Source organism: Arvicola amphibius, chromosome 8 (assembly GCF_903992535.2).
Source record: "Arvicola amphibius chromosome 8, mArvAmp1.2, whole genome shotgun sequence".
Taxonomy (NCBI): Eukaryota; Metazoa; Chordata; class Mammalia; order Rodentia; family Cricetidae; genus Arvicola; species Arvicola amphibius.
This window is the reverse complement of record NC_052054.1, coordinates 21,707,923-21,721,326: the sequence shown is the minus strand read 5'-3', so window position 1 is coordinate 21,721,326 and position 13,404 is coordinate 21,707,923. Positions and strand designations below refer to the sequence as shown.

The 13,404-nt window shown below is 43.3% G+C and overlaps 1 protein-coding gene across 7 annotated transcripts in view; it reads left to right on the top strand.

The window, feature by feature from the left end:
- The window catches only part of Utrn (utrophin), a 498,374-nt gene that overhangs the window by 119,461 nt on the left and 365,509 nt on the right, over positions 1 to 13,404 (top strand). For all 7 annotated transcript variants that reach the window (XM_038338349.1, XM_038338350.1, XM_038338351.1 and 4 more), the window contains 4 exons: positions 7,170 to 7,262; positions 8,825 to 8,902; positions 9,248 to 9,340; positions 12,007 to 12,179. In XM_038338349.1, coding sequence (XP_038194277.1) covers positions 7,170 to 7,262; positions 8,825 to 8,902; positions 9,248 to 9,340; positions 12,007 to 12,179 — 437 coding nt within the window. The remainder of the gene's footprint in view (positions 1 to 7,169; positions 7,263 to 8,824; positions 8,903 to 9,247; positions 9,341 to 12,006; positions 12,180 to 13,404) is intronic.

The window sequence follows — 13,404 nt, the reverse complement described above, 5'->3', positions numbered from 1 at the left end:
TGAGGTCGGGGTTGGAGTGGGAGATAACAGATACTCTGTTAGTGCTGTTTTCCTTCCTTCCTTCCTTCCTTCCTTCCTTCCTTCCTTCCTTCCTTCCTTCCTTCCTTCCTTCCTTTCTTCCCCTTCTTTCTCTCTCTCTTCTTGAATTCTAATTGATTTTTTAATTAAAAATTAGGCTTGTTTTATTTAATGTGTGTCTGTGTGTTTATGTGCTCTCATGATGTTGCCTGAGAGTGTGCTGATCAGAAGATATGTGGAATCAGTTCTCTCCATTGATCATATATGTCCTGCAACTGAATACAGGTTTCCAGCCTTGACGAACATGCCTTTCTCCATGTAACAGTCTTAGCTGTCCTGGAACTTGCTTTGTAGCCCAGGCTGACCTTGAACTCACAGAGTTCTACCTGCCTCTGCCTCCCAAGTGCTGGGATTAAAGGAGTGTATTATTGCTGCTGGACTCCATTTGATGTTTTTAAAATGTCGTATGCTCATTTATGTATGTGGTTTTTTGTTTGTTAAGGGTGTGCGTCCCCACTGCTGGGCCCATATGACATTTTTAAAAAGCACATTCTCATTTCTTGGTTTATTGTGTGAGAGCACAGCATGTCATGTGCCTGTGTGTGTCCTTGTCTGCGTTCTGGTCACAGAACTCACAATTCCTGAAGAGACTCACTGTTGACTAACCCTGTATTTCATCTGGATGGGGCCCTACCCCATGTGACGATTGCCTGTCATTCACCCTATGACTCTTTATGCCTGTAGACAAGACTCATCTGCCTGGTGTGCTGTTCTAGAAAATTACAAGTGTCAGGAGGCTGCAGAGGCTAGTTCAGATTTCCAGCTTCTCTTGTAAACAGGAAGTTCTGCCAAACAGCGAGTCTTAATTCCTACGTGGTCATGCTGGGCTGGCGTAGAGCCTGGAGCATCTGCTGACTCTCCTCCGTGTGTGATAGATGCTCACCAGCCATGCTTCACTTCATTGTCTCTTCCCGGTGTGTGATAGAGCCCAGTAGACATGTTTCCCTTCATTATATCATCACATGTGTGATAGAGCCCAATAGATATGTTTCACATCATTATATCATCCCATGTGTGGTAGCCCATCAGACATGCTTCACTGATATGTCATCATACATGTGATAGAGCCCATCAGACATGCTTCACTGCTATGTCATCTCATGTGTGTTAGAGCTCAGTAGACATGCTTCTCTTCAATATCATCACATGTGTGATAGCCCATTAGACATGCTTCACCTCATTTTATCATATATGTGGTAGCCCATCAGACATGCTTCACTTCATTATAGCTTCCCAGTGTGTGGTAGCCCATCAGACATGCTTCATTGCTATGTCATCATACATGTGATAGAGCCCATCAGACATTCTCCCCTGTTATTTCATCACATGTGTGAAGCCTTCTCCTAACACCTGCCTCCCCCTCTCCCCTTGTTTGATGATGATTGTTGGCTTCTTTGCTCGCACAGTTCTAAGTCTAGTCGCAGCCATGTCCTGGGAGCTAGCATCGATGTTAGTTAGGCTCCTCTTATAAAACAGTGAACCTAGGTCTGGTGTTGAGACTGTTCCAAGAAGTACTGGTGGAAGGGCCGTGAGAGTGGGGGCCAGACTCAGTGGGTCCCAGTGGGTCACTCCAGCCCTTACAGCACCTGCCGTCATGATGCTTTGCTGTTACTCGTCTTTAAAGGAAAAGTGGGAGGCTGGAGAGATGGCTCAGTGGCTAAGAACCCTGACTCCTCGTCCAGAGGGCTCAGTCTTGGTCCCCAGCACGCACAAGGCAGCTCACAACCAATTCCAGGAGCTCTGATGCCCTCATCTGGCCTCTTTGGGTACTGCACATATGTGTGTCAGACCCATGTGCGTAAAATAAAATAAAAATAGTTTTAAAAAGCAAAATGGAGCACAACTTTATCTTCTCTCCAAGTTCAAGACTGTTCATCTGCACCCTTTTCTGCTTATTGGGAAGCAATTAACACGGCCTCTTCTGAGCGGGAGGGGTGATGTGAACTTGGCCTTTTCCTCAGGGCTAGGGCACAAAGGAGGTATTCACCAAATATTTGTCCGATTGAATTATTCAGCTGCGTGTTCTCTGCCAGAGAAGTTACTGCAAGTCAGTCCTTGCACAGATTTAAATGGCCAAGATGAATCAGTTTTTATTTTTATTAAAAGATGACTTTTGACTTTTCTAGACTTTTTCCCAGAGCCGATGTTTACGGCCCACAGCATAAAAACACCAGTGTGGTGCTGGGCAATGCATGTCTCAGTTTAGTACAGGGTAGTGATTTGTCTCGGCGCTCTGGCGAGTTACTCTCTATCTACAGCTACAGCACCTATGTCTACATTTGCCTCTCTCTTCCTCATCCCAGCAACTGCTCCTCGCTTCCCTGTTTATCACAGTTCTATGCCTGGTAATACTAGTTCGCTCACATGCTGAGAACATGGATTTGGAGCCAGGTTTTGTGGGATCAGATCCTGGTTCCATCACACACTTGATATGCTATCTTTATATCTCACTTTATCCAGTTATAAAATGGGAATATTGATACTATTCCCTTTAGAACACCATTAGGAAGAAAGAATGCTTATAAATAATGACTGTAGATCTGTGTCATTCTCAGAACTTACCTGTGCACACAGTGATTGTTGTCTGCGAACAGTTCACGATTCTCCTGCCTGGTTTTGTATAGTCTTTACATTAAAATTATGCTTCTATATTTTAGGTGGTTAGAAAGGAGCAGAATATTATTTTATAATTTATGGAAATTATATGGAATTTGGATTTCAGTATCCATGAAATTAGAACAAAGTGGTTATTCCAGTCGGCTCGCTCGTTCTTGCATTATGAGTGACTGTTTTCACATTGCAACAGGAAACTGAGTAGTTTCAACAGGGACCACACAGCCAGCAATGGCTAAAGTCCATACTGCCTTGTCCTATAATTTATACAAGCGCTGTTCTGATGCCATGTGTAGAGCATGGTCCCTGCTTACGCACGAGCTACTTTTACTTTCTGGGTTGGAAGGGGACATGTGCTCTTGAGTCCTTCCTGTAATTATATGGAACATTTGTATTTGTATTTGTCAGGGCTCTTCAGTGTTTTGTAGTGGCAAGCCATGTGCATGTGTCTGGTGTGTGTGTGTGTGTGTGTGAGAGAGAGAGAGAGAGAGAGAGAGAGAGAGAGAGAGAGAGAGATATTTTTTTTTGCAGTGCTGGGGATTGAATCCCGAGCATTGTATCTGCTAGGCAAATCCCTTATTTGCTGGGCTCTTGCTCAGACTGTTTTTGAACTTTCTATGCAGACCTCAAACTTGCAATTCCCCTGACTCGGCCTCTTGAAGGCTGGGATTGTAGATGTATGCCATGGATGTGTGTTTCGTGTATAAATTTTTTTCCAGTGCATTTTCAGTCTGTGTTTTATTGATAAAAAAATATGCATACAGGTGCCAAGTTTCTAACTTTCACGACAGGACATTTTCCAATGGAGTTAAATGTCTTTAAAATTACCAAAGACTCCAACTAAGAAGCCGCTCAGTCTATAGAGCGAGGTCTAGACTAGTGAGTCCTTTCCTCAAAACAAAACAAAAATAAAAACAAAAGCGAAAAGCTGCCAGAAGGGGAAGAAGCAGCTGCCTTACGTGGCGCTTCCGATGTTCAAGGAAGCTCATTTACATCGTCTTCTAAGGCAGTGGTGTAGCAGACAGTGCACAGAAGAGCAGGTGAACAGCACACCTGTGCGCGAAGGCCAGCGATGAACTGGTCTCAGGGAGAAGAGTTTGATGTGTTTCATCTTTTAAGTTCTAGGGGTGGGTGGAGACTAGTACCGTTGTTTAAAGATGGATGACATGCTGACAGAAAACTTGTCTGCCCCTTGGCAGAGAGGTGCTAGTGCTGGGGAACTGGATCCAGGGCTCAAGAGCTCAGCAGAGCACAGACGCACATTTTAATTGAGGATGTCATGTGTAAGTTCGGAACCACCGATTTTGATGGCTTCCTAGTGAGAGTCTAGGCACTTCTTCACTCTGTCCCCGGGGAGCTGGAACATGGATCTAAATTGGTCTTAATATAGAGGTAAGTGCTGAAAGATCAGAGAAGCAGAGTAGCCAGCCACTAGAGTTCTTAGCTCTCCAAATCCAGATCAAAATGGCAAGATCCCATTCCTAGGAATCCTCAGACTGAATGCGGTGAGCGTCTGTCATTTCCCATGTTATAATCCTCTCTCCACCCAGCCTTATCCCTTATTGTCTCCACCTCTCTATGTTGGGATTAAAGGCATGTGACTCCAAGTACTGGGATTAAAGGTGTGAGCCACCAATGCCTGGCTGTTTCTCTTTTAGACTGGACCAATCTCGTGTAGCCCAGAGTGACCTTGAACTTGCAGAGATCTATCTGCTTCTGCCTCCTGAGTGCTGGGATTAAAGGTGTAGGCCACCACTGCCTGGCCTCTGTGGCTAACTAGTGGCTAGCTCCACACTCTGATCTTCAGACAATCTTTATTTGTTACAGGACAAACAAAATATCACCACAGGGAGCCTAGCACCCTCCTTGTCTGCCGTCCTGCAGGGATTTGGAGTTCCTTCGTTGAGAACTGACAGTCAGTGTACGCCAATAATGTCATCACTGCTTATGCTGTGTGTGAACATTGGGAAAAGGGTACATTCTCACGACATGTTCCATATGGTTTGTCATCAGTGTTAATTTGAAATTGGGAAACAGAAGAGATAAATTGAGCTGTATGCCTGCATTTAAAGGAGAAAGAGCTTTGCTCAGCCTTGCGTGAGTGATTGGCTTCTACAGGGACAGGACAGTTTTTTTTTTTTTTTTTTTTGTTTTTGTTTTTGTTTTTAGAGACAGGGTTTCCCTGTAGTTTCTAGAGCCTGTCCTGGAACTAACTCTTGTAGACCAGGCTGGCCTTGAACTCAGGGATCCGCCTGCCTCTGCCTCCCGAGTGCTGGGATTAAAGGCGTGCGCCACCACCGCCCGGCTCGAGGGGACTTTTTTTAAAACATGATTTTCGATTGCTTCTTTGGGAATTTCACACCATGCACCCCAATCCCACTCTTTCCCAGCTCTTCCATATCTGCCCTTCAGAGGGAGCCTTTCTTGAACTTGTTACCTAATAAATCAACTGTCTGAATGTGAGGTAGCAAAGAGAATGTGCCATTAATGCCACCTTTTAGAAGTCTTCGTTTGCAATGGAGCATTCATGGCTTCTGGGTGAAACACAAGTGTGCTCTTGTGCCTCATTCGTATGTGAATTGTTTTTGAATGGGAAAGGTTCCCACAGGTCATGATTTCTGTGAATTTGGGGCTGAGAAGGTCTTCCATAAGTTCTCTTGGATATTGTTGAAATTTTATGGTTCTTTAGGGAAAAATTTATTTTATTTTATATGTCTGAATGCTTTGCCTGCATGTATGCATGTACACTATGTGTGTGCCCACTGCTTGAAGAGGCCAGAAGCAGGTGTTAGATTCCGCAGAACTGGAGTTGTGCATGGTTGTAAGTCACTGTATAGGTGCTGGGAACTGAACCTGGGTCCTCTGCAAGAGCAACCAGTGTTCTTAAATGCAGAACCATCTCTCCAGCCTCAGAAGTACTTTTTATAACAATAGAAAACATGCTCGTGTTATAACTGATAATAGTGATTGATTAACCATTTGAGTTTTTAAGAAACAATTAAGAGCGTAAAGACCAGGTAGCATGGCTGAAATCTGTGGACAGTCCATAGCACAGCCTGTTTGTGTATGAGGGCATTAATAGTCATCCGTAGTTATGTCTGATATGAAGAAAATCCTTGCATTTGCTTCATTTTATAAGCCTTTTCATAGTGTTTTGTTGGTATTTTGGAAAGTGGCTTTGAGTTGGTGGAAGTTAGTGGATGAAACTCATCCCGTTTCCTGGACCTTACCTAATGTCTTTGTTCCTTTGCTGCATTAAGACCTGAGCAGGCATTGAGTTCTTTGGTAGCTGGACTGTCCTCTGGGGAGTGAGAGTGGAGTTAGGAGGGGAGCCTTGAGGCCAGGCAGCTAGCAAGGGCTTGTCTGCTCTCTGCTTTGTTGGTAGTAGTTGCCAGTCTTCAGCTTTTATTGCATCTGGAAGGTGGTTGCTAATCTGCGTGTTCTGTAATCAGCAGAGATAATCTGCATCCCTGTCCCAGTGGCAGCCTGGAGAGTGAGCTGAGTTTCAGAGATAGGACCAGCTCATTCGCTGTTTCTGTAATGGGCCATACCTTCCCTCTCCGAGCCTATGAGCTTTTAAGGCACATGCTAAGAATCCTTAGTTGACTGCACACGATAGCTTTTTAAAGACGAGGAGGGAGTCAGTAGGTGGGGTACGGAGGGAGTGCAGTGTTTCCGTGTCCCTTCCCTTTTTATCTCAAGCCTAAAGTCTTGCTTCATATGGAAGATGTACTTTTTAAAGTGAGAAGTAAAAGATACAGTTATTGATCATGAAATATTTATGACTGGCAGGACAGACTTTTAGTTCTGAATATTTCATATAAAGGAGCAACATAGAAGATATATTACAGATATATTACATCATGCTTTGTGACTTTTTAGTACATTCTCACATAGCATTATACTTTTTGATATTTAAAAGAAAATCTTTAAAAGGTGTCTTAAGGGAGGTTAGGTAACTGAGCTAGTCTCTTCACGTAGTTCTTGGTTAAACTGGGTTTGAAACCGAGGCTCCTGATTTTCTGAACAGAACCTGCCTTCTTTTAAACCCTTCACCCTGCCACAGGAAGGCCAGATCTGTGGACTGGGGTCTCCCTGTGTATTTATCAGAGAGGGATGATACTGTCTATCTTAAGAGCTCTGTATGCTTTGACAGCCTAAGTACTGGACTGGGATTGAGCAAAGCCAAAAGTATTTTAAGAACATGTAGAATTTCTTTTTGTTTTTAATTTTATTACATTTATATGCTTATTAGCGTGCACTTACACGAGTGCCCACACTCAGGCCATGGTGCACCTGGGGAGTTCACTAGACTGCCTGAGGGAGTTTACTCTTTCCACTATGGGTGTCCCGGGGCTTGAACTCTGGCCATCACAGCCAGCAGCAAGTGCATCTGCTTCTTGAACCATTTCACCAGCCCCAGCACATGGGATTTCTGATTCTGAAGTAACCATTATTTGACTTCTTCTTTATTACAGAGCGGGAAACCACCTATTAATGATATGTTCTCAGACCTCAAAGATGGGAGAAAGCTCTTGGATCTTCTAGAAGGCCTCACAGGGACATCACTGGTGAGAGGACACTTCTGTTTTTCTCAGACAGGGTCTCATGTGCTTCAGGCTGATCTTAGACCAATTGTGTAGCTGAGGATGACCTTGAACTTCTGAGGTTCTGTCTCCCCTCCTGAGTACTGAGTTTGCAGGTATGTGTGCCACCACACCAGGCTTGGGCAGTGCTGACATTGGAACCCAGGGCTCCGTGCATGCTAGCACCTGAGCTACATCTCCAGTTTTTAAGAGAGGACATCTTTGAGGATGAGGTTGATGGAACCTCTCTAGTTGTTACTGATATCTGAAGACCCACTGTGGGTACTCAGTCATGAAGGCAAACAGAAAGCAGAACTTGATATACAATGCTCTAACTGATGGTTGGATAGAGTAGTGTGTAGCTTTTCTTCAGGGCTCTGTTTTCATCAAATATAAAGTCACTTCAGATGTTTATTGCCCTGAGACTGCCTGTTTTTTTTGGGGGGGGGCTTAAAATAAAAGGGGGAATAGATTCATAAAGAGGAGATTATGCTTTCAGAGGTGAGAATGTAGAAAGAGCCACATTTAAATGTAATTTAATAAACAATTAAGAAATAGTTGTTCAGATATTATTATTTCTTTTTTCTTTTTAAAGATTTATAGATTTGTGTATACAGTGTTTTGCATGCAGGCAAGAAGAGGGCACCAGATCTCATTACAAATGGTTGTGAGCCGCCATGTGCTTTCTGAGAATTGAACTCAGGACCTCTGGAAGAGCAGCCAGTACTCTAACTGCTGAGCCATCTCTCCAGCCCCCAGACATTGCTATTTCTTTTTGGGGTTTCATCACAGCCACATCTCTTACTCTGTGTGTAAGGCTCTCTGTCCTACTGGTGACGGTTTCTTTTATGCCTTCACTCGTGATGACAGTGTTTTATACTAGCAACAGTATTTCTATAAAGTCATAGAGAAACACACTGCTGAAGATGAGTTTTTATCCCCGTGCCATAGCTTGAGTATCACACGCTCTGTCTGCCTTCCTGGCAGAGGCTGGGCACCTTCAGGGAAAAGCTGGTGTCTCTCATGAGTGTTCCTGGCCAGAGAGGTGAAAGGAAGAAGCTACCTAGCTTGTTATATGCTAGATGTGGACTCTTCTCATGTGACCTTGAGTTTGGAACAATATCTCCTTGCTCTGTTGTTCCTACTTGGTCAGGATAAAGCAGGTACAACTTCTCTGGCACTTTTATGCCTCCAGAGAAGTTCAGATAGAAGAGGCTTTCTCTGACAGAATTGATTCTCAAATACGTCTGCTTGCCTCTTTGAGTAGCGAGGGCAATGTTAAAATACTCCAAATCCCCACCATGTCCTAAGTCCTTCAAGTCTCTGTCTCACCTGGGACAGAAAACTGCCATGCCTGTTTAGAGGGTCCCTAGGAGATTTCAGTGGGCTCACAGGTTAGTGAGCCAGTATTTCATCTTGTTAGTGAATTTGCATTCAGGCTGGTGACATGGATCCTGTTCTGCTGTTCTGCTTGCATTTTTGTGTCAGACTTTGTCAGCCTATGAGAGGATGTGGCATCTCACTTGCTTTTCTGTTTCATTTTCCAGCCAAAGGAGCGTGGTTCCACAAGGGTGCATGCCTTAAATAATGTCAACCGGGTGTTGCAGGTTTTACATCAGAACAACGTAAGCAACATTTGGGCTTCTCTGCTGCTGGGAGTGGTATTTACTCTGAAGCCTGCTGGCTGCTGTAAGCGTCGGCAGGAGCAGATTCTTGGAAATGTTTCTTTGTGGTAGAAGTTCTGAACTTGTTCTGTGAGTGAAGGCTAGGTCCTGTGGCTTTTCTGATGCTCTCATTGATCTGTGGTATAACTAATGCACTTTTGAGTTTTTGCATTGATCCAGTTCCTGAAATGAAATTTCTGTCCTCATTTATATTGCTGTACAAATGTACTAAATCAAAAGCCAGCGTTCTATGCAGACATTGCCCTCAGAGTTGCGTTTGTTATTTTTATTATTTTGTTCTGACAGGTGGAATTGGTGAATATCGGGGGGACTGATATCGTGGATGGAAATCACAAGCTGACGTTGGGGTTGCTATGGAGCATCATTCTGCACTGGCAGGTGGGGAACGTCCCAATCACTTCTCAATAGACCTTGACAATGTATTGGTTCTCTATTCATTGTCTACAGCAGCCAAATCAAAGTCCCACAGTGCTTGGCTTTAACAGGACGCATTGATTACCTCAAAATTCTGAGGTCTGCAAGTCCCAGACCCCTGATTTCTTCTTCCCAGGAGCTCTGGGGGAGTCTGGTCCTTGTCTATCCTTACTGCTAGTTTGCTGCAAAATGGGGTATGCTGGCTTATGGAAACTTAGCTGCTGTCTTCATGACACACACCCTGCAGCTTTCCCTTTGATCTTTGGGGAGGACACCAGTCATGCTGTGTTTAAAGGTCATCCTCCTCCAGCATGACCTTACCTTACGCAGTTCTGTGTGCAGTAGCCCTACTTCCAAATAAGGCCCAGTTTTAGATGCGGACAACCGCATGACTCTCCAGACAGCGCGGTCTAACTTACACCAATTCCCGATGGAAAGTGTTGGCAGCTTGATCTAGATTTGGGGCAGAGGAGTAAAAGGGTATCTTCTATTCAATTCAGAAAATTGCCTTACATTCAGACTTGAAAGAGGTTGTGGGAATAGTCTAAGGGATTTCCAAATGCTTTTGATTCCGATTCCCCAAATGTCAGCAGACACCTGCGTTTCCTTAGCTCACCCTGGCTTTCTCTCTCTCTGAATACTTTGTATACCCTTTTCCATGTAAAGCACCAAAGTATGCTTTCCAAACTTTTGTGTAAAAACATGGCCTTTTTACTAAAAACAACAGACTCTGCTCTATAGTCCCAATAGCATTAACATAAAAGTGTAAGATGTGGAATATTACCGTTTGTTACTATATTATCCCAACATCCTTAAAGTCAGGAAAATGATACTGAGATAATAGTTATGTGTAGGTCTCATGGAGCTTTGGCTAACTGTCTCAGTAGTATATGCAGGGGAATGTAACTCAGCGATGGAACACCTGCCAATATTCTTGAGGTCCTAGGTCAATCTCCCACGAACCGTGGGGTAGATGGATGGAGTGAGATTTCATTTGTGTTTTAATAAGTAAAGCTTGCATGAAGATCGGAGAGTAAAACAACCCCACTGGTCACCCTTACAGACCAGGCAGTGGTGACACACACCTTTAATCTCAGTAGTCACACTAGTCTGCTATAGAAACGGGGTGGTAGTGGTGCACACCTTTAATCTCAGCCCTAGAGAGGAATATAAGATGGAAAAAGACAGCTCTCAGACACAGTCTCATTCTGAGATTCCTGGAGGCAGGATCGCCATTTCGGACTGAGGTCAAGGTAAGAGCCAGGGACTGGCTGTTTTGCTTTTCTTCCCTTCAGGTTGGACCCCAGTATCTCTCTCTGGGTTTTTATTAATCATGCTACAGATAGAGGGAGGGGAGACAGGGTGATGAGCCAGGTAAACAGTGGTTCAAGACCACGAGTGATCTTCATTGGTTTTCTCTCTCATCTCTGTAACATGGGGATATTTTCTGAATCTTTCTTTGCATTTCATGTTGTTGAAGCTTTTGGAGAGCTCTGAACTGCTACTTTGTAGAATGTCCCCTGGAGTGACTTTGCTGACCAGCAGGTTAGATTCAGGTTGTTCATTGGGTTGAGGTGTTACAGGGAACCTGCTGAGTTTCCTCAGTTACTGTGTCAGGGGTGTGTGCTGTCTACTAGCTCTTTCTCTGGCCATGTTTACTTAGGTTAAGGTAGGACTACTTCCACCATCCATCCATCCATCCATCCATCCATCCATCCATCCATCCATCCATCTCTATTTATCTATTATCTACTTATCCTTCTGTCAGTCATTGCTCTATTTCTACCATTCATCCGTCCACCCACCTGCCCATCAACGGATGAATTATGGCCTTCTGTATAGGTTTATCATCTTTTGCTAATATTCATCCTGATGTGACAGTTGTCATAGATTTGGCTCTTTTGGATCCCTTACATTGGCTAATGGTCTTTCTGATGAGTCTCCATCATTCTTTGAGCTCTTCCCTTATATATATTACTTTATGTTAATAATAAAACATTAGTTCTTTAGTGTCAAATTTCTTTAGTGTCAATTAGTGTGATTTTTATTGCTCTCAGGAAAATTGCTTAATTCTCTGATTTTGTAGTCAGTCAACATGCTTCTGCTCTTATTTGTGGAGAAAATTAAATTTGTATTTAGTTTTTATGGAAAAGCCCTTGCAAATAAAAGATATTAAAATATGACTTTTTATAACAATGAAAGAAAAGTTCAGTATAATTAAAAAGTGCAAATATTACTTAAGACATAGAACTGGGTGAGGTATAGAAAATCCTAATACCTAAAAGACAACTAAGATTTATCTTTCCATTCTTTAAAGTAGAAATTGGAAATAAAACAAATGCCAATTACAAGCTCCATAATATTTGATTAGTCCAATTTTTGTTTTGTTTTGTTTTTTGTTTGCTTGTTTTTCGAAAGAGGGTTTCTCTGTAGCTTTGAATTCTGTCCTGGAACTCTCTCGGTAGACCAGGCTGGCTTCAAACTCACAGAGATCCACCTGTCTCTGGCTCCTGAGTGTTGGGATTAAAGGTATGTGCTACCATTGCCTGGCCAAGTCTAATATTCCTTATCCAAGAACTTCACCAAAGGAAATGTTACATTTTAAACAAATGTGCGTGTGTGTCCCACAGGTGAAAGATGTCATGAAAGATGTCATGTCAGACCTGCAGCAGACCAACAGTGAGAAGATCCTGCTGAGCTGGGTGCGACAGACCACCCGGCCCTACAGCCAAGTCAACGTCCTCAACTTCACCACCAGCTGGACCGACGGGCTCGCCTTCAACGCTGTGCTCCACCGGCACAAGTGAGATGCCCTTCGGCTTATAAATCTCTGTCTCCTTTGTGTCCTCTCCACTTCTCTTCCCCATAACCCTGTCCTCTTATCTCGGCTGCCCTCATGGCTCATGTTCAGTAGAACGTTATGGAAGGCAGTGCTGTAGGAGATCGACCATGGCTGTTCCTTGAGGAATCCAGGGCTACAGTGCAGGGCTCATGCTTTCTCCTACACATTTGTAAATTAAGAAATGTAAGATAATCGACATAGTTCAGTCCCACTCATTTAGCCCTAACCAGTAATATATACAGAGACTTGTGTGTAGGTTTTGTTCTTATGTCAGAAGGAGAACTCTGTTTATTGTGTTGCCTACATTATGAAGAGCTACACCAATTTTCTTATGAAAGCTCATAAGCAAGATTCTAACATGTCAATGAGAATATATTGCAAAAAATAGCAATTAATCTCAGAAGAATAAACGGCCTGAAATAACTTTCTAATAAGAAATCAAGGCGGTGAATACATTGCTCTGAAATGTAGTGGGGTAATCACAGTTTGCACTGAAAGTGACAACCTATGACTGTGCTGGATGTGTGACCATGATCTCATGTTTCATCCTGGAAGCGTTAAGAGCTGAGGAACAGAGGGGCGGTGGTGGCGCACGCCTTCCATCCCCGCGCCCTGGAGGCAGAAGCAGGCAGATCTCTGTCAGTTCGAGGCCAGCCTGGCCTACAGAACTAGTTCCAGGACAGGCAGGGCAACACAGAGAAACCTTGTCTTGAAAAATAAAACAATCAAATCAACAAAAGGAACTGAGAAAGCGCTCTCTTGTATAGAATGACCTGGTAAGCAGTTGAGCTGATATTTCACATTAACGGGGGTGTGGGACAGTTGTTTAACTGTGTGTTATTATGTGCCTTGCCACACAATACCCTCCAAATAAATTCTGTGTGCATTAAAGATTAAATGCAAAAGGCAGGCAAATCATATTATGTTTCGTTGCTATTATGAATTATTAATTGTCTCATTTAATTCCCTAAACGTTCCTGGCTGATATATATACAAATGAACACTTTTCTAAACTTACTTCCTGCATTCTAGCAAGTTTGTCCCTGTACACTATAGGCTTGGGTTTCTTTGGTTCATACTTTATTCTGTTTTTCATCTTTGCTGGTAGGCTGCTAGATTGTGAAGTAATCATGGCTAAGTTTAGAATATCCTTGAAATGTGATATCCTCTCCCCCTGCCCCTCTTC